General features: G+C 36.4%; 2 protein-coding genes across 4 annotated transcripts in view; one reads left to right on the forward strand and one right to left on the reverse strand.

Annotated features, from left to right (window-relative positions):
* Positions 1–171, reverse strand: part of Clec5a (C-type lectin domain containing 5A) — a 52,086-nt gene extending 51,915 nt beyond the window's left edge. For 2 of the 3 annotated variants that reach the window (XM_013159026.3, XM_063250626.1), the window contains exon 1: positions 83–171. The gene's annotated coding sequence lies outside the window, so the exon portion shown is untranslated. The remainder of the gene's footprint in view (positions 1–82) is intronic. The other variant, XM_063250628.1, reaches the window with a different exon arrangement.
* Positions 172–3,085: 2,914 nt separating this feature from the next.
* Positions 3,086–19,261, forward strand: part of LOC100714419 (uncharacterized) — a 247,343-nt gene continuing 231,167 nt past the window's right edge. The window contains exons 1-3 of the mRNA XM_063250621.1: positions 3,086–3,278; positions 13,284–13,395; positions 15,040–15,239. Of these exons, the coding sequence (XP_063106691.1) occupies positions 13,284–13,395; positions 15,040–15,239 (312 nt within the window). The 5' untranslated portion in view covers positions 3,086–3,278. The remainder of the gene's footprint in view (positions 3,279–13,283; positions 13,396–15,039; positions 15,240–19,261) is intronic.

Consider the following 19,261-nt stretch of genomic DNA (forward strand, 5'->3'; position numbering starts at 1 on the left):
AAACCTGTACCTTGGACCTAGAATTTTCAAGAGTGGAAAACAGGAGAGGGAGAAGAAGAGGGACGAGAGAGATCTTACTCACCTAGACATTTGGAAGAGGAGGAAAGAAGAGATAACTGGTCTGCAAGAAAACCTCAGCATCTAAATTGCCTGTCCAAGCATGTGAGACCAAGAAGTGAATTCAAGAGAAGGTTGGCCTGCTTCCTATCCAAGCTTGTTTGTTACAGTGAGACAGAAAACAGGAAGTACAAGAGGGGAAGCACAACAAAGGATGTCTCTATTTCCTGTGGTTGAATTCATAGTGGTTTTGTTCACACGTAGTTATCAAGGAGACGTGGGCAGAGTAGTACTAGTGATTCTTTCACCTATTTCTTATTAAAAATTTTGTTCTTAAAACTAATCTCTAGTAACCATCTTTATGTTTTACACTTAAATAGTGTCATGGCCAAGTTGTCACAAACAAGATGCTTCATAAGTTGCTGATCCATTTAGGGATTGGCTGTGTTTGGGTTAGGTGTCCATCCCTAGTCTAGTGAATTTTGACATCAGCATGGAAGCTTGTGATTAGGAGCATAAATAAGATAATTTTCCTTAGTAGGGCCTATGGGTAGAGATTCCTTCAGAAGCAATTCTGCACTCCTTTAGAAATTTCATCTTGTCCACAAACATGAGCCAAAGGAGAGGATATTTTTAAAGTGATAGCTGTGAGACCTCGAATGGTAAGCAAGCTCTCTTTGTCTCTAGCAGAGTGTAACATAAATAGGTAAGTGGCACTGGCTCTTTGAGCATTTTGCCACAGAAGTGGACGCTGGGCTCTGATGGAGACAGTATTGGATGTGGTCATTCTCAGCAAAACAGGAAGGAGAGGTATGTGAGGGAACTCAGAGAGCCAAACCAGAGAAAAGGGAAAAAATAGTACAATCCATGTATTGCTATGTGACATTGCCAGTAAATTCAAGGCTTTATGTTTCAATGTTTTTCTCCAGGCATGTGAGACCAGGAACAAGCATACATATAGAAGCTGATTATAGGGAAACATTTCTGTAGAATTTAGTGTTTTATGTTGAAAAATAACACGAATTTCCATACATTCTATGTGCCACAATTTTTCACAATTCAAAATATTGATTGAAATTACTTAGTTTTCTCCCAGGGACTTGAGCTAAAATTGAATTTCTCAGAAATTTCATTCTCTACTTCCTAGTGTATCACAACATATGTCCTAGAATATATGTCTCCTGGTGTATAAATTATAATCCTTGGAGGATTATAATGATTTAGAGGAACTTTGTGGAGATAAGGAGGTCTCACAATTGTCAGTGATAATTTGTTGCTTATAGGAAAACTAGATTTATAGAAATTTACACTTTGAGATATTTATGTTGGACAAAGGGAGCCAGCCTAGCAGCTGCGATAATTTATATGGCACAAAAACTGGCAAGAAGTAAGGAATGGTGGTGATGGTGGTGATAGTGGTGATTGTGGTTCTAATAGTAAAGGTAGCCTTCTGATGAAAAGACAGAAAAATCATGTGAAACTGTTACATTTTAGCCTTCATGGAAATTGGAAAAATTCTGGCAATTAGTCTCTCTGTTTATCCTCCTTTGGGTTTTGTGGTAGTTTTTTTTTTTTTTTTTTTTTGGGTGCCGGGATCAAACTCACGACCTCGTGTTTGCCAAGCAGGCACTTACCCTGCTGAGCTAAACCTGCAGCCTCTAGTAATCTGTTTTGAGTTGGTATAATGAAATAATGGAGGCAGGTTAACTGTAAAGAGAATAGTTCTATTTTGAAGGCTGAAAGCCCAATCAACATGGTCCTGGTTCTGATGGGGGCTCACTTGTTGTGTCACATCATGGCAGATAGCATTATGGTGGAACATAGAGAAGAGGGGGAAATCACATGGGGCACAGAAAGCCAAAGACTGAAGGACTGGTTTTACTCTTCTATAAACAGTCCTCTCACAGGGTCCTACAAAAGCTGCATCAATTCCTTTCAAAGGCAAAGCCTCTAGTGATCAATTTACCACACTAGGATCTATCTCTTAAAGGTCTCTTAAAGCATAGCTTCCCAGTACCACACACCGGGGGCCAAGTGTCCAACACATGAACCCTTTTGCAGGAGGGTTTCATAGCAAGTTTGAGAGGCCTGTTATTTTTGCTCTCTGTATCTCTGTCTCTCTCTCTCTCTCTCTTTTTTTTTTTTGGTACTGGGGATCGAACTCATGACCTCATACTTGCCAGGCAGGCTACTCTCTGATATCTATCCCATTCTTATTTTGGGCAAACAAATACTCATTGAAACTCTAATTTTTGCCTCTCAAAGCTCTGTTCCCACAGATTAGTGCCCAGTGCATTATAATTCAGGCTCTGTGTCTCAAATCCAAATTTCTGGGAGGGAGAATCCAATTGATGAGATTGGATTCTCTGTTCAGGGCTGGTCTAGAGAGCTTCAGTCAGAGAGTGGGATTATGTTGAGCTGCCTGTACAGGAGTGACCTTATAGTACCACCTGGGGGTGGGAGCAGAGCCTTTAATGATGGTTGGAATGTGTATAAACTTCGCACCCTAGGGAAGTATCATCTCTGAGTGAGGAGGCTAGAATTCCATAACAGGATTTGAGGATATTTATTTTGAAAATTTGGTGGCCAGTAAATTTTGAATTTGTTGAATGAATGAACAAATATTTTGCCTAAAAAGCAATTTTCTAGAATTACTGATTTCAAACTCTATAAAAACTGGATTATTAGATTTAAATTAAATTAGTATGAACCCAACTTTGCAACTATTTGAGTGACCATTAAAAGGGCATTTTTCTTAGTTTCTGTTTCCTCATGTATAGTAGGGAATTAAAAACACCTGCTCTATTTCATAGGCTTGTTGTTATAAAAGAGATAATACAGATCAAAGTGTTCTGGAAAAAGCAATCATATGCAGATGTGTAAAGTTTTATTGCAAGTGCATGAATATTAGGTAATATCTTATACCAAATAACTGTCTCTTTGGACTCACGTCTTTGTTCACGTGCTCCTATCTGTGTGGTTAAAGGTGGGACAGGATAAAACATGGTGCAAAACTGCTGAGCAGTAGCTATTTCACAAAAGAAGGAAGTGCTGTAATGCCCTGTGTATGTACTTTCAACTCTCACCTTCCTCAGAACATTTCTTGGACGAGAAATTGCTCCTGAGTCAACGGATTCATTTTCTCCTTTTTGTGGTGTCCCGGGATATAAAGGTCTTACATAGGACATAAGAAAGTCACTTGGCTGATATAAAAGGAAGAGGTACATTTTAAGTTTGTGGTCTATGGAGATTGTGAGACACCATTTTGATAGGTAGAGGGATAGATGTCATGTACTCAAGTGTGTACGATGTGTTGTGATGTTGAGTATGGTTGTAATGTATGTGTGTGTGTGTGAACAAAGTATAGATTTGATTTTCCTCCACTGATCCACAGAAGCAGTTCACAGGTGGAGTGGTTACTAACTGCTCACCACTTGTCTGCACCAGTGGTCCCTGAAGGAAGAGATCACTTTCTTCTGCCTTAATCCAACAAGTTTGTACTTATGTTTAAGGACCATTTCTTAATAAGGATTTAAGCTAATAATACTTATTGTTGATAAGATTTTACTTTCAGAAATGATCAGTTAGGAAGGGGCAGAGAACCTCGTATTATGTACTAATATTTATTATATCTGTTTAGGTTCAAAATAAAATTATGAGTACATATTATAATCCTGAATTTGCAGATAAGATAACGAAGCTTTGGAAAATTTTATTGCCAAAGGTGTGAAGCTAGTAAAAGTAGAGAATTTAATACACAAGTCCAGGCTAGTTTCAAGACCTTTGCTTTTTTATGATACCATATTGATGGCTGGGCACCCTTATTTATGTAACATAGAAATACTCTCCAAGCAATTTCAGATTAGAAGGATACATTCAGGGACAGCTAACCTAATCACAGTCTACTTCTGGCAAAATTCAGACTGATTAGACTATTGCTTTCTAAAAGGATTTTATTCCAGGAAAGAAGAATCCATGAAGTCATAACCAGTGCAAAGAAGCTGAAGAATACACAATGGAATTCATGTACTTTGAGCTCAGTGGTCAGAATAGGTTCCTCTGGCAAGTCTGGGAGTTTGGCTTTGATGGAACATTTGAGAAAACTCAGTGAACGTGGACCTGATGGATGGCTAAGACTCTTCTTAGCACTTAAGAAAATGTACAACCATAGAATAAAACAATGTGTTCTTGAGCGTACTATTGCATTAATATTCTGTGAGAGGGGAGATGTTAATAACAACAATAACATCTGTGGACTGCTTACTATGGACTATGTATTATGCTAAAGATTTATATGAATTTTTTTCCTTTCTTCCTCATAACTGCACACCATCACTCCAATGGACATAAATCTTATGCTGCTTCCAGTGTCCCTTGTGCTTATACTACTAGTCTTCTTGAAAGTATTGGAGAAAGTAATATTCTTTTGGACTAAATACTGAATGTGGCAGATGAGCCAACATTTTGAGTCTTAGGCAAAAAGGTCAGAAACTTAGCTCATGCTTATGACAGTTCTGGGCAATTTCTGACATGCAGTGGTTCCCTGTTGTTTAAAGGAATTTTCTTCCCAAGGTACTGGAACTTCCACACCATGGCTCCAGCATAATTTTCCAGCAGTGTGCCTGATCATCCTACATCTCTTTCCCAGTCTGTATCTATCAGGTGAAGTCTCCAAAGCAATCTTGACACTACTCCTTTGTCCAAAATGTCTTTCCTTTTCTCCTTCCTTTCCCACTCCTGCTTTTGATTTGTCCTCTATTACTCTCTTGATGTGTGTTCGTCCCATGGCATTGGGTGATGCTTTCATCTCTTTTTGTATAACATCTGATCATTTCTTACACTCTCTGTGCTATGGGGTCATGGAGGAACTAATCGTATTTCATGCAAGTGTAGGTTTGAACAGAATACCTGGCTTGGTATTTTACCATTTCTATAAACTTAAGAAAGTTATTGTTTGTGCTTGGTGTTTCTCATCTTGAGAGTTAATAATAGTACTTAGTATGGTTAAGAGGAGGAAATGAAAGAATACATGTGAATTGTGGATCAGTTAGCACAATGCATATGCCAGAGTAAGTACGCCATCAATGTTGTTATTCTGACAGTGTCTTGTCGGTAGTACTGTATGAAAACTAAATGTTGAATTGAGTTATATCAGTAAAGGGTTATTTTATAAGCAGGAGACAGCTTGGGGCTAATGATCCACATTTGGGTTCTGAAGGTCTCCTAAGGGTGAAGGTAGGGAGAATGGGGAGATGGAGTCATTGTTATCAACTTGCTTGTTTTCATACTTACATGGCCTTTATTGTTCCAAAGTATACAGTTTCCATATCTTTCCCAAGGTTGGAGAAATCCCTGTCCCCAAGCAGCAAGCCACTGTAGACAACATAGTGTTTGTACTTTGGTTTGATCTAAATCAGCTTTTTGAGTCCAAGGGCTTGAAGATAAACCTCTAAATTCCTGACATCTAGCAATATCATAGATGTCAACATGTAGTGTGGGGTCTTGTGCAAAGTAGGTGCTTGAAAGTTTTTTTTAACATAGTAGTAACTACCTACAGTGTTCAGAATCCTGATCTAGTGTAGCATAATTGTAGGAAGTTCTGATTGGAGTTCAAGGTTTGTGGTAGTTCATCATGATCCTAACTGTAACTTATATTAACGTAACATCAAGGATTTTACTTGCATTATTTTATTTATTTTATTGGATGGGTTCCATTTGTATCTTCATTTAAATTAAGGAAAACAGAGCCCTACTTGCTTAAGGGAAAGAAGTAGACATGGGCTTTGAATACAGATCTGGATCTTTTTAACACCTACACAAGACTTGCACCATTTCTAGGCCTCAATTTATTTATTTTTAAAATTAGACAACTATCCTTGGTGATCTTTAAAGTACATTAGGGGTCAAATCGAGTGTTCCAACCCACAGAAATTCTGGAGCTGGTTGGGGCAATCACGATTACTACCGAGGTAACCCAGGCAGATGTCTTGGTGCTGCAAGTCAATGTCCTTTCCTTCCACTTTTGCATACAAATTCTTTGTTTCATGATGACAAATGCATCCAGTTTTTCCAAAGCCTGAGGGTCAGACTTTGCTGATTTCTGACATTTTCACTAGTGACAGGTGAAATGAGAAACATAAAGAACTGAGCTTTTGGAAAAGATGAATTGATTCCATTTAGGTTGTACAAGTCTGTGTCCACTATGACATGACCAGGATAAGATTTGGTGACTTAGGTTTTCCAGGTGACAATCACTTCATAAATTCATATCCTTTGGCTCAATATTTGCTGAGTTTTCATAGTCCATAAAAGCAAAGCCCAGTAATAGCAAGTTAGGCAGGGATTTTAAAACTATGTGCAGTATGAGATCCATTTTTAAAAATTTGTCAATGTGTTTCAGACTGTGACTTTGGTAAAATTAAAATTAAATTACTAAAGAAACAAAATTAAAAACAAGGATATGTGAATGCAAGCTTTGTTTGAAAATCATTAGGGTTGATGAGTGTCAATTTTCTCTGACATGTAACAGAAACATTTCAGCACTTGAATGTCTGTTCATTTTTCTTTGGGGACTGGCAACCATAGTTCATGGATCACATATAGTGAGGACTTTACGTTGAGGAAGGTCCATTTAGAGACAACAAGGTTCTTAACAAGGAGCTCCTGGATGGAATTAAGGCAGCCTGGTGAAGTGGAGAGGGCAATATATTTCTTGCATAACTTCTAGTTGAAACTTAACATTTCTTTTTAGTGTAAAGGTAGGTTACAGACCAAAGTAGTGTTAGCTTTACCTATGACTTTGGTTCCAAGAGAGATTATATTACTTTCATATCTTACATTTAAAATATCATTGAAAGACTGTTTATTCTAAAACTATTTAGAAATTGCAATAGCAATTATATCTGTTATATTGTTAGCATACAAAGAAGCACATACTGCAATTAAAAAATAGACTAGTAACTATTTTAGTATAACGAATTCTTTTTGTGTCCTTATTTATTTTATCTCATGCACTTAAAAATGTAAATCTAAGTGTATCCCATAGCAGACATTAGACTGCCAAAGGGTCTCCACAGTTTAGTCAAGCTTAAATTAAGGGTTCTTAGGAGACTAGGGCTCTCTAGCAAAGACCGGAGTTTTGGGATAGCAGCTAATGTGTTTTTTGATCTTTCTTCAAACTTAGTCTTGTTTTCTCTCACCAAACACCTTGAGTGTTATCATCCAATAAACATTCCAGTGACCTGAGGAGTTGGAGTGGGTTGGAACAGTGACTTCTTGCTATAAGGTCTTGGGATGTCTTCTTCAGAGGAAGATTGTGATTACTAATTAACTAACAATTTTGATCCTGAAAGGGAAAACTGGGCAGTGATTTGCTTTGAAATCATTAACATTTTCTCGATAGGCTACAGAGCAGTTTATAACAGGGAAGGGTTGCTTTCTGTGGATTGTTTTTCTCTGCTCTGTTGTGAATCAGTACTTGGGGGAGCAGGGCAGCTGCAAGAAACAATGAGGTATGTTTGTGAACTGCATATTTACTTATGGCTGTACATGTATGTGTGCTGGTCTTTCTTTGGTCACAATGCCCTTGTTAATCTGTTACAGACAAAAGTAAATAACAAAAATCCAAAAAATTACTACAACGCACATAGGAAAAAATTCAGCTTATCTTTTGCGTGTGTGTGTGTGTGTGTGTGTGTGTGTGTGTGTTTGCATGTGTCTGTGTGATTATGTGTATATTCTCTGGTCCTAGACAGATCTATAAGCTTGATTGTAGCTAAATCTGTGTGTTCAGGTGTATGTGTCCCTGGCGAAATGTGAGGTGTTATTTAATATGCAAGGTGAGGTTGCAGGTAGATATTCTAAAAATGTTGTGAGGGTTGTGCAGGAAAGGAGTTAAAATTTTGTAGAAGACTTGAACATTTTGGGACATTCCTTCTAAAAATTTGTGGAACTTTGAGAAATGATGATAATTACAGAATCAGTGGTAGTCAGAAAATTGTGAAATCTGTTACTATCTTTAGGGGTTTGATACTTTTGTTGACCAAATATAGAATTATTTTAGGGAAGAATCTGAGTTTTATGTGTGTGTGTGTGTGTGTGTATATAGTATTGGGAGGCATGTATGAGTCAACGTGTGGTGAGAGTCAGGAAAAATTTCATGGAATTTAGGAGGGGTTCATGAAGGAAAGATGTGGTGCCTGGGTTGGCAGTTATGTGTGAAATGGAATGGGTGTTTCTGGAGGGTCATTATTGGACAATGGGTCATTATTGGAACCTTCCTGGTAAAACTTAAGAAATAATTGAGTATTACTAGGTAATAGAGTCTAGCAGGACTCCTGTGGGCATCTCTTTTCTGACTGGCAACTGATGGGGAAGGGTGAGTTCCTACTGGGGAAAGGAGAGAGGCCAAGATCAGCTCCAAGGATCATGTTGGAAGAGATCCCAAGTAGGTTCATGAGACAGGGTCTGAATTGTCACTTTAATGCTGTCTGAGGACTACCCTATCTCCAGCATTTCTGCTGGTCTTGTGTCAGGTGTGTGACACAAGTGAGTGAGTCTGTGGAGGTGAATAGTGAGTGACAAGGTGAAAGGGAGAGGTCTTGGTTTGCTGTGTGGGGTAGGTTTTTGTGCTACAAGGGACCAAAGGAAGAGGGATGATGTTCTGTTTTGTATTCTAAATCTAAGCTTACTTTCACTTTCATACACTGCCAATGATTTTATTAGAATTTGCTTACAGATGAATTTCAATGAACTGATAAAATGGCTTTGCAAACAGCTTCATCAGCAGTATGAAATACTGAATAACTGGCCCTAGAGGAAGAAATTTTTCATTGGTTCAAGTTGCGTGTGGTGATGCACATAGTAATTGCAGAACTCTGAGAGGCAGAGGTAGGAGGAGCCCAGCTTGGGCATCTTACCAACATAGCAAGACCTTGCTTATAGATGTATAAATAGACTGGAGATGTACTTTAGTGTGAAGGTTCTGGGTCTATTTCCCTGTACCACCAAATAACCCCCTACCCCTACTCTGTTTGGTTCAGAGAGTAGCCATAGAGGATGATAAGAAAGGTAAATTCTTGTATGCTCTGGGCGAGGGCCCACAAAAGGATATAGTTATCTTTTAGAGATCACCTTTTTTGTGATTCTTAAGGGGAATGGATAAATGTGTGTGTGTGTGTGTGTGTGTGTGTGTGTGTGTGTGTGTGTGTGTGTGTATGTGCGGGTGTGTGTGCTTTCCTTCTTAAGTCACACAGCCCAGTCACACAGTCAGAGTTTACTCTTGGATCTCTGTACTTTGTATGTGACCAGACTTGCAAAAACAAACATAAAACTGTTAGTAATTATTTTCTTTCTCATCTCTAGCTAGTCTGGAGACAATGGGACCATCTATGAAATATTGCCCAGTATTTTTGAGGAATAGCAATATCTGCTAAGGTTTTCTTTGCAAGTTATTCCTGGCCTGCCTAAAACTAACCTTCTCTTTTCAACTAGATTTCCTAGCTTATGTTACTTACAGTATTTTAGCTGAGCTCTTCATATTCAAATTTGATAATGGCTATAATTCTGAAAATAGATATCTATCTAATTTTTAAAATTAATTTGTACAGCCATTTTAGTTATTTGAATCCTGATGCTTTGAAAGTTATTCATACAACTATGTAATTCAAGAAGAAAATAATATGGAGTCTGTGTCACTTACATGTAATAATTGTCACTTTTTTTGGTGATATTTTTCCTGACTAAACTTTAAAAATTCCAACCTTCACTCCCACATTCTTCATCTTTTTCTTATGTTTCTTTTTTCTCCACAGCCCTTATATTGTTTAACCTGTTATATTTTATTTACAGTTACTCTGTTTTTTATCCATAATGATGTAAGTTCCACTAGGGCAAGAATTTTTATCTGTTTTGTTCATGGTTACATAACCAGCTCCCAGAAGAATGCTTGGTGCATTGTAGAAGCTTAATAAAACTGTTGATGAACAAAGTGCAAACAGATTTTCTTTCTACCCTTCAATAACCTGATGACAAATAAAACTGAGAAATGAGACATATCAGCACCTTGTCCACCTTGATGTCACAGAGAATTTAAAACCGTGCTGAAGACCATAAACTTAACGTGAATTAATGCCAAATGTACTCCAGAATGCTCTCAGTCCTCATGATCTGTGAGAACAGAAATGTTGCAGAATTATTGTTTCCTTTTGTTTCCATAAATCTTCTAGCCTAATGGTTGTCTTACCTTCCTTACGTTAGCAGGTTATCATTTATGGTATATACTTTTTTTTTTTTGTATTTGTGTCACCTGGTAGGGGGTGGTAGAACATCAGACTTTAGAGCAATGAGTTTGGATTTAGACTGCCTGGTTTGGATAAAAGCCTTGGCTGTAAAGTCCAAAGGGCAGGTATTTAAATAGTGGCTTTGCGCCTGCCCAGCTCTATATGACATCAGGCAGTCTAAAGGACCGGAGTGAACTTTCATTTCCTCATCGAAACCTAGGGATATTTAGAGTAACTTACTTGGGGTTGTTATGAGGATGGCATGTGACATATTAGGGAAAATTTAATAATTTTATAATAATTTGCTCAATCATTATCAACTATAATTATTAAAATTTTTGTCAAACAAAAAAGTATTTCAGTATCTATGACAAATTGCCAAACAGCAATTTCAAGTATCATAGAATTTTTGACTTTGAGAAAAAGGTCAGCATATCATGATTTTAAATAATGAATTTGCTTGGTACTTTCCCTAAGGCTACATATACTGTTCTTAATTTTTATTGGTTCAATCTATGAAGAACCTTTATCTCTATATACACTGATCTTCAAAAGTATCAGTGCATTTATGGAGTAAATTACTTCAAATGGAATTTTTGGGTTATGGGTGCAATAATATTGGTTGTTGTCAAGACTTAATAATACACAAGATGTCTAAAATGTGATCAGAAATGTGTAGAAATTTCTTCACAGTGTGTAACATACTGTGTTAATAAACACATGGAAAAGTTTAAAACATTAGTTTAAAGAACACTCTCCCATCTCACAATAGCGATAACCAAAGGTAAAGAGATGTGGCATTCTCTTCTTGTCAGTGAACATAAGATCAATTCTTTGCCTTATTAGCAAGTTTAACTTTATCAAGTATGGAAGATTATGAATCACTGTGGTATTTTATAGGTGAGATTAATATTATGGAATTTCTTACAAGAGTGTGAAATAATAGAGCTAATCTGCGTAAGAAAGACTAGAGTTGGGATAATTTATTCTAGAAAGAATAGCAGTTTTTTTAATAGAAAAAAGTAGCCCTCAGCTCCATTTCATTTTGCATATTAGGAATGAATTTGAGCAATGAACAACAATTCTCTTTATCAATCCATGAAAAGCCTTTTTTTTTTTTTTCCATCTAATCCTTGGACAAAAACTTGACGAAGGTTTTTTTTGGACTGAGATTGGTATGTGAAGACAAACTGATGGGATGGAGACCAAGAACACAAGGAAAGACACAATTTTTAAGAGCATGGAGTGATGAATTAAGGCGGAGGGAAGTAGGAAGGGCATGTTCTTTTTGATTAAACACTAGAGTGTGACTTTCAAGGCAGCCTGTGAAGGAATGGAGTGGATCACGGAAGAAAATGGACTTTGAATGAACAAGGCTGCTGCCATGGATCTTCTTCCCTGCTTTCTATACCTGGGTCTCAGATAATAAATATGCCACCTGACATGTGGGGTCATAAAGCACTTAACAGATAACGAGGTTGTATCAGAACAAATCAATGACAATCATTAACTATATATTAGTACTCCATCAAAAGACTGAGGGGTATAAGGGCAACACCCCATAACAACTTCTCCAAATGTTTCCCCTATCAATTTTATCATGTGGGTATTAGATCCCAACATATGAATATGTAGGGGGGCACATATACTCAAATTGCAGTAACAGGTAAGTATGCAATTTCAGTATTTTCTTTGAAATTGCAAATCCTCAACGACTCCTTGGGGAACCTTGAAGGGAAACTACTGATAGAGATGAGACACAAGATACCTTCAGTTAAATTTTATCAGTTCTAATCTACATTATGGTGTGTAAATACTACTCCCATTTAAATGAACAGGGGTACCTTACTTACAGTTTATAATTGTACCTTGAGGCAGACAATGTGCAAGCCTAGAATTTGTGTTATGCCAGAAAGCAGGAAGACTATCAAAGTATCTTTGAGTTATAGCAACAAGACTGAGGACCAACTCGAAGAGGTTCCTGCTTGACAAAGATGAGAAGATATGAGAATTCATGTTATCACTGGATTAAGATTGATCACATGCATTTAATTTATGATTTCATAAAAATGCCTAAAGCAATAACAACATTTTTTCCTCTTTAAAAGATGCTAGGGAAAAACTCATTTTGAAAATTTGTAAATAAAGACTTAAACATTTACCCCATTATTCCTTCATAAATTAGGTCTTTGTGAGACAAATAATAGATAAGGGGAAATTATTTCTGTGGAACTATTTCATCAAACAAAAATGAAAAAAATCACAACATCACTGATTCATAATTCCCAATTAAATAATCAATCTAGGAAATACCGGTAATTAATATAAAAAAGAGAATCAGATTGATTTTATGCCTCTTGCTGGAAACAAATAAACTTAAATTGGATTAAAACTATAGATCCAGCAATTAATTTATAAGAGTAGCGAAACATATTAGCATGTATGTGAATACAATTAACAAAACCTATATTGTGGGAAAAAATCCATAAAATAATTTATATAGATTAAAAAATAGAAACAAATTACAATATATAAATCATACTTGAATCCTTAAGAAAATAGAACAAACAATTTATTGGATAAGGTGAATTTCAAAATTGGCTAGCGGTTTGATGACAATAAGGTATTGTTGTAAAAATATTTTAGGTATAATATTTTGCCTTTTATAAAACTTCTTACTTTTAAAAATATACTTAAACATTTTTAGATTACAATATATGAAATGTAAGAGTTTCTTTAAAAAATTCAGGATTAGAGATACAAATAAGTAGGAACAAAGACAAGATGAGATTGTCCATGAGTTAATTTTTTAAATCAAGATTATGAGTACATGGAAATTTACTATACTCTTCACTTCATACATTTATGGTTTCCATTAAATTCTTAAAATTTTATAATTAAGTGCTCAATAAAATTCAAATCTAAAACTTTTTTTCTTTTTTATAGATGGCAAGAAAGAAGTTGAAAAAATTTACTCCACTAGAGATTGCGCTCAGCATTATTTTGCTTATAGTGTTCATCATTGCTGTGGTTCTAATTGTGCTTTTAGCTACAAAAGGTAACAGGGGCTCTCCCTCCATATATTGCTCTTGTCAGGATAAAACCCTCATCAATGATAAGAAGCACTGCTTTCATGTTCATTGGTGTGTGTGTGTGTGTGTGTGTGTGTGTGTGTGTGTGTGTGTGTGTATGTGTGTGTGTGTGTGAGAGAGAGAGAGAGAGAGAGAGAGAGTGATGTGTACATGACTGGGGAAACATTTAACTAAAACTATAGCAGCTTAAAAGTATAGTCCTTGTAGGTTTAAATTCTGATGCTTTCATATTCTGAATTAATTAGTGCTCTAGATTAAATTCCAAAATTGTCTTGAAATTTTATTGAATAATTCTAATTCTATTAATAATGATGAACAGTATACTTGTATAAAAAGAGGATAAATAAGTATATAATTAAAGTATTTTAGGACTAAGTTTAGTTCTTCAGGAAAGAAAAACAACTAAGTTATTATATTAAAAATTTATTGAACTATTATATCCCCAAAGATGGGCTGGATTGTGCTGAATTATCCAGGATTTCCTACCTGATTAATCCAGCAGCAACATCTTAGGGTAATCAGGTCATGGCCAAGTCATGCCTACAGGAAAGCCTTTTTTGCCCTCTCTGCCCCATTCCCAGTTGCAAAGTTTTCTACTTTTTCATAGGAAGTTAGATTAGGTAATCTTAATGGTCATTCAATTCTTACAAATTCTGTGATCCTAAAGATTGTGTTAAAGCCCTTATGCAGAAACTGGTACAAATACAGTTTGTTTAATCCAGCATTCAGTGAAAAGAAAATATTTAAAAGCCTCTGTTTTCTCTTAATGTCATTATTAACTATAGTATTGCAGAAAGCCTTAAAAAAACCCCACTTTCTCATGGTACAATACAATTTGTTTTGTATTGTTTTACTGATCCGTAAATCAAAATTCTCTAGCTCTGAGTTAGGCTCTAGCTTCTCATTTCTAGATAATAGGTTCCCTTTGCACTTTTTGTCATTAGAGACTTTATAGTTACAGAAGAGTGCCATTGCTCAGAAATGTGCTTTTCTGGTGAGCTGGCTGTTAACAAGCCAGCAGAACTGATGTATAGAGCTTAGGATGTCTCTTATTGTACACGCTTTGTGTGTGTCAGGGGCTGGGATAAAAGTCAAGGGCAAACGCAGACATCTGCAGACTTTTGTCTAAAAGAGCAGGTGGTAAATATGTATGGGCCATATGTTTCTGTCATCACTGCTTAATGTTGTCTTTATAGTATAAAAGCAACTATAAGCAAATGAATGTGTCTGAATTCCAGAAATACTTCATTTAAAAAAATAGGCTCTGACATTATTTTTTTTTTGAAGGCCATAGTTTGCTGACTTTAGACTAAAAGCAAAATGTTTCTTATTTTCATCACCTTTTAATCTAATGATCAAGTTTGTTTCTCATGTACATACTGTCTCTTAGTGAGCCAGTATGAATTTGGAAGTAGAGGGAGAGAGTATTGGTTTACATAGAGATAAAAACAATCAGCAAGATGAAATGAAGTTTTAGGAAGTGACGGTACATAAACGGGAATATCAGAGTGAAGCCCAGTCAATAATGGAGTTAATTTATTGAAAGTATTGAAACTATGGGGTTATTGAGTGCCTGTAGAAGTTAATATTTGCTTTTGGGATATCCCCAGATCCTGAGACAACTGGTACCCCAGTTCCTAACACCACGGATGCCCCTGCTTCTGGGACAAGAAGTACCACCCCTGATTCTGGGACAACAAGTACCACCTCTGATTCTGGGACAACAAGTACCACTCCTGATTCTGCTGCGTGCCCAGTAGTAGATGAACTGGAACGGATAAATTGCATCCCTGACCAGCCACCCACAAAGGTTTGCATTACAGACCTTGTTTTCATTTAGGAGCTTATTCTGCTATGTAGTTTTCTCTTCCATTATTATTTTTAATTGTTTGTGACTCACAAAGAGCTGTATAGTGCAGCTGTTAGTGCTCAGATTCTGTGTTCTTGCTCATGTGATGGTTTGAGAAAAGAAGAGCATCTTTGAGAAAAGAAGATCAGGAAAATTCCCTTTGATTATCAGATTTCACAAATAAAAGTGCAGAGTTCTCAGTGAAATTTTAATTTTAGAGAAACCATGAATATGTTTTTAGTTTAAATATGTCCTATGTAAGATTTGTACTTACAAAAAATGCATTTATCTTTCTTCTGGCAGTGCAATTTGATTCCTAGTTTTCCCTGACTCTGTCACTACCTCTGTTCTTTCCCTCTATTGCTTTTCTTCATTTCAGCATTTCAAAAGGTTATCTGGAATCTAAAATAAAAAAATCATAAATGTGCATGATGCATGATTTAAAAAAGGACAAAGTTTCAAGAGTTATGGCTTGGGAGGAAAAGGGTAGTAAAAACATCAGTGTAAAGATAACTCAGGCATCTGGACATTTACTTGATTCCACCATATCTTGAGCACTGGCTGAAGTGCAGCTGATTATGATAGTAAAGTTATTGTACACTCCTTATCAGTCACTCTACTTTGAGCACAAACATGATAACTAAATGAAAACTGAGTGCAGTCTTCTGAATGAAGTCCACTGGCACACAATGGCAGATCTGCATCAGGTGCAGAACAGGTGCTTCATGTATCTATTACTTGGACATGTGGTACTCCCACATCCATCTTCATAGTCATCCTACTCTTAGTAGGCTGTACTAATCTGTGATGTTCACAAGAGTTTCTATTTAGCCTATATACCCAGCTACATTTTATTTCCTGTTAGAAGACAAATTCTGCTCAAATTCTGCTTCTTCTTGGGGAAAGAGGTGAGGTGGAGGTAGGTGTGATATGGGATGAAGAGATACTAGAATCATAATTTTGGTTATTTCTGCCAGACAAAGGTAAATAAGACAGACAATTGAGTGATGAAGGGAAACTCAGTCAGAACACATGATGTTCTCAAATATCAAGATCTTCAATGTTTTGAAGCATCTGGTAATTGATTTAACTTCTCCCTTCCCATGAGCACTGTGGTTAGATCAAGAAGGCAAGAATGTCCCTGGAATATATTTATGAGACAGCAAAGACCTCAGCATGACTGGAATAATGTGAAAGGAGACTAGGGTTGGCAATGAGGTGGCGAGGCTCTGGAAATCCCAAAAGGCTTTTGATTTGGGTGTAATACACAGTAGCCTAGAACAGCCATCTAAGGTGGAATAGAGCCACATAAATGCAGGAGAAGAGAAAGGATTGAATAAAAGACTTAGAGAAATAAATGCAGAGGAACAGAGAAAGGAGAAAGGAAGGAAAGCACTTGAGTTTGGGGCCAAAATGAAAGGTAAATAGCATTTTAATGGACAGAAATGAAAGAAATGGAGAGTAAATTTAAGACAGAAGATATCAACAGAGTTGCAGAAAGGGAAATTACTGGACACATGCATGACCTATTGAATGGTCACATATAGTGTGAATGCCAAAGGAAAGACAAGGTTTAGACTGTAGAATAGGTTGAGGCTTGATGTTAAAGTGCTGCTTCGTCAATAGGAGCAGGAAGCTGTGACCTAATTATCTTATACCTAAACAGGATATTAGGCATACCAGGATGTTAGGTATGCAGAAGTTTGATGCACAGATTAGCTTGCCCCTATTACATTGTGCTAGGAAGACAGTTTTTCAGAAGCCCACATAGAAGCCTATCACATCCTACATATGTCAGTCGTGCCATGCCTCTTCTTGTTACTGGATATTGGTGAATTTAAGATTCGTTATTGCCACTGCAATGTTTTTTGCTGTTTTATTGTAAGACTTTTAATAAACACATAGTTTAATAAATGCTGTTTGGCTATTTCTACATGGTGTACCCAGGGAAGTTTGACCTTAGTGCTCATTCATTGGCATGTTCCTGTTTTGCTCAGAGAGAATACTGCCACTTTCAGTGATCTATTTTCCCACTGAAGTCATATCTTAGGCAATTTATTTATTGTATTTGCTGTGTGTCCTGGATACTGTATGCTGATCTAGACTATTGCTCTGAGGCTGAGTTTATGGGTAGTGATATATTTATGTGATGTGATGTTAAATGGAAGTGCACAGCTGGAGGATAGTAGGAATTATGCACCTCAAGGCCAGCTAGGCAGAATGTTTTGTGCTAAAGACATTGTTGCATAACTTAATCATCCCTAACTCCTCTCCCTTAGGGTTACATATAAAAGAATTAGCAGTACTACATGTATAATTAATACTGCTCTTTTAAACATCCTATTTTGATTATATTTCTACCCAACTCAAGTATTAAACTTAGTGGTTCATTCTGTATTTTGGGTTAAGTTCAAATACTTTGTTCTGTTGTCTAAAGTCCCTGTTTAACTTTGTGCCTCAATGGGTTTGTGTAGATCATACTCCCATGAAAATTTTAGAGACAGGTCTCTACATTGATTTTAAATCTCTCAGTTCTGAAAGAGTCTATACAAGTTCTGATTAAATAAATTCAGTGTGTTTTAAAAATAGTTTCATAATTAAAACACAGTAAAAGATACAGTGCCTTTAATCCCCCTCAAAATACTCCCTCTTCCTGCAAACACATTTATCCTGTTGCTCTGGCCACTTTATACAGAGATTGTGGAAGTTCTCTTTCAAGAATGTCTTTATGAAGAGTGGTAAAAAATACAGTGAATGCTGCTGCCCTGTCATCCAATGGAAATGCAGGCTCATGAAAACCTTATGGTGTGTTCTCATGTCCCAGAATCAATGAATAATTGATTCAATTATTCATTGATTCTGGCACTGTGTGACTTCTGGCTCTTCCTTCAGTCAAAATGACTGAAAGGTTTTGAATTAATTCAGACCACTGAGGCAACCATAAGAGTGCAACTAAAAACATGAGAGATGGCTTCCAGAACTTCTTCCAAAACTGCTGAAAGTGTTGGGATAAGTGTGTTTTCAGTGAAGAGAAGTATTTGAAAGGGGATTAATGGGAAAGTATCTTTTTTTTTTGACACAAGATTTAACTGTGCAGTTCAGGCTGGCCTTGAACTCATTTTGTAGCCCAGGTTGGCCTCAAACTCACAGCAATCTTCCTGGCCTCAGCCTCCCAACTGTTGGGATTATAGGCATCTTTTACTGTAATACTTTTTTTTTATTTAATGATCATATTTTTTGATCATGCCCTATAACTTTCTTTGTCCTTAATAATTTTTATCCTAGCTTTGGAATTTATAGTTGGAAAATTCCACCCATAGAAGGACAGAGAAATATTTAGCTGATTTCCAGATATTCAGCTCAGTAAAGTGAGGGGAGGCCATAATTTTAAACACGTTGATATTTTTATGGTTAGGGTATATTATGAAAATATGGGAATGCTTAAAATAAACTTATGTGCCCTAAGTAACCATTGCAGAATGGTTAGGAAGAGAGAAATTTAGAATTAGGTGCTTTTGGAGACAGTGATAGTAGTCATTATGATGACATTTGAGAGATTAATAATTTTTATTCAGAAGTGTTATCTTTTATGGCAAACACATTTTCCCATCATCTTACGATTATTTATTGGATGCATGACATCTTTTCAAATTCCAGTTTCTTATCAATATATTTAAGGAATTTACAATATACCAATAAGAGTATTGCATTTTGTTATGATCATTATGAATCTCTGCCCTTAAAGTTACTCTATGTTGACACATCTTTGGTTAAGAGCCATTGCATGGTGCTAGGAAAAATAGTGAGCTATAAAGTCTCTCTATAAATAGATTTAAATTTTTGTGTTGCATTTTGAATTGCTAGCATAGGCATTGGGTAAGAACATGGTAGGGGACCTAAGACACTGGGTTGGCATCTTGGCTTTGCTTCTGAAAAACTCTAATTTGAGTACTGTCACATTTCTTGTGTACTATCAAATTCTT

This window comes from Cavia porcellus, unplaced genomic scaffold (genome assembly GCF_034190915.1).
Source record: "Cavia porcellus strain 051 isolate PalLab524CR breed Dunkin Hartley unplaced genomic scaffold, mCavPor4.1 scaffold_6, whole genome shotgun sequence".
Taxonomy (NCBI): Eukaryota; Metazoa; Chordata; class Mammalia; order Rodentia; family Caviidae; genus Cavia; species Cavia porcellus.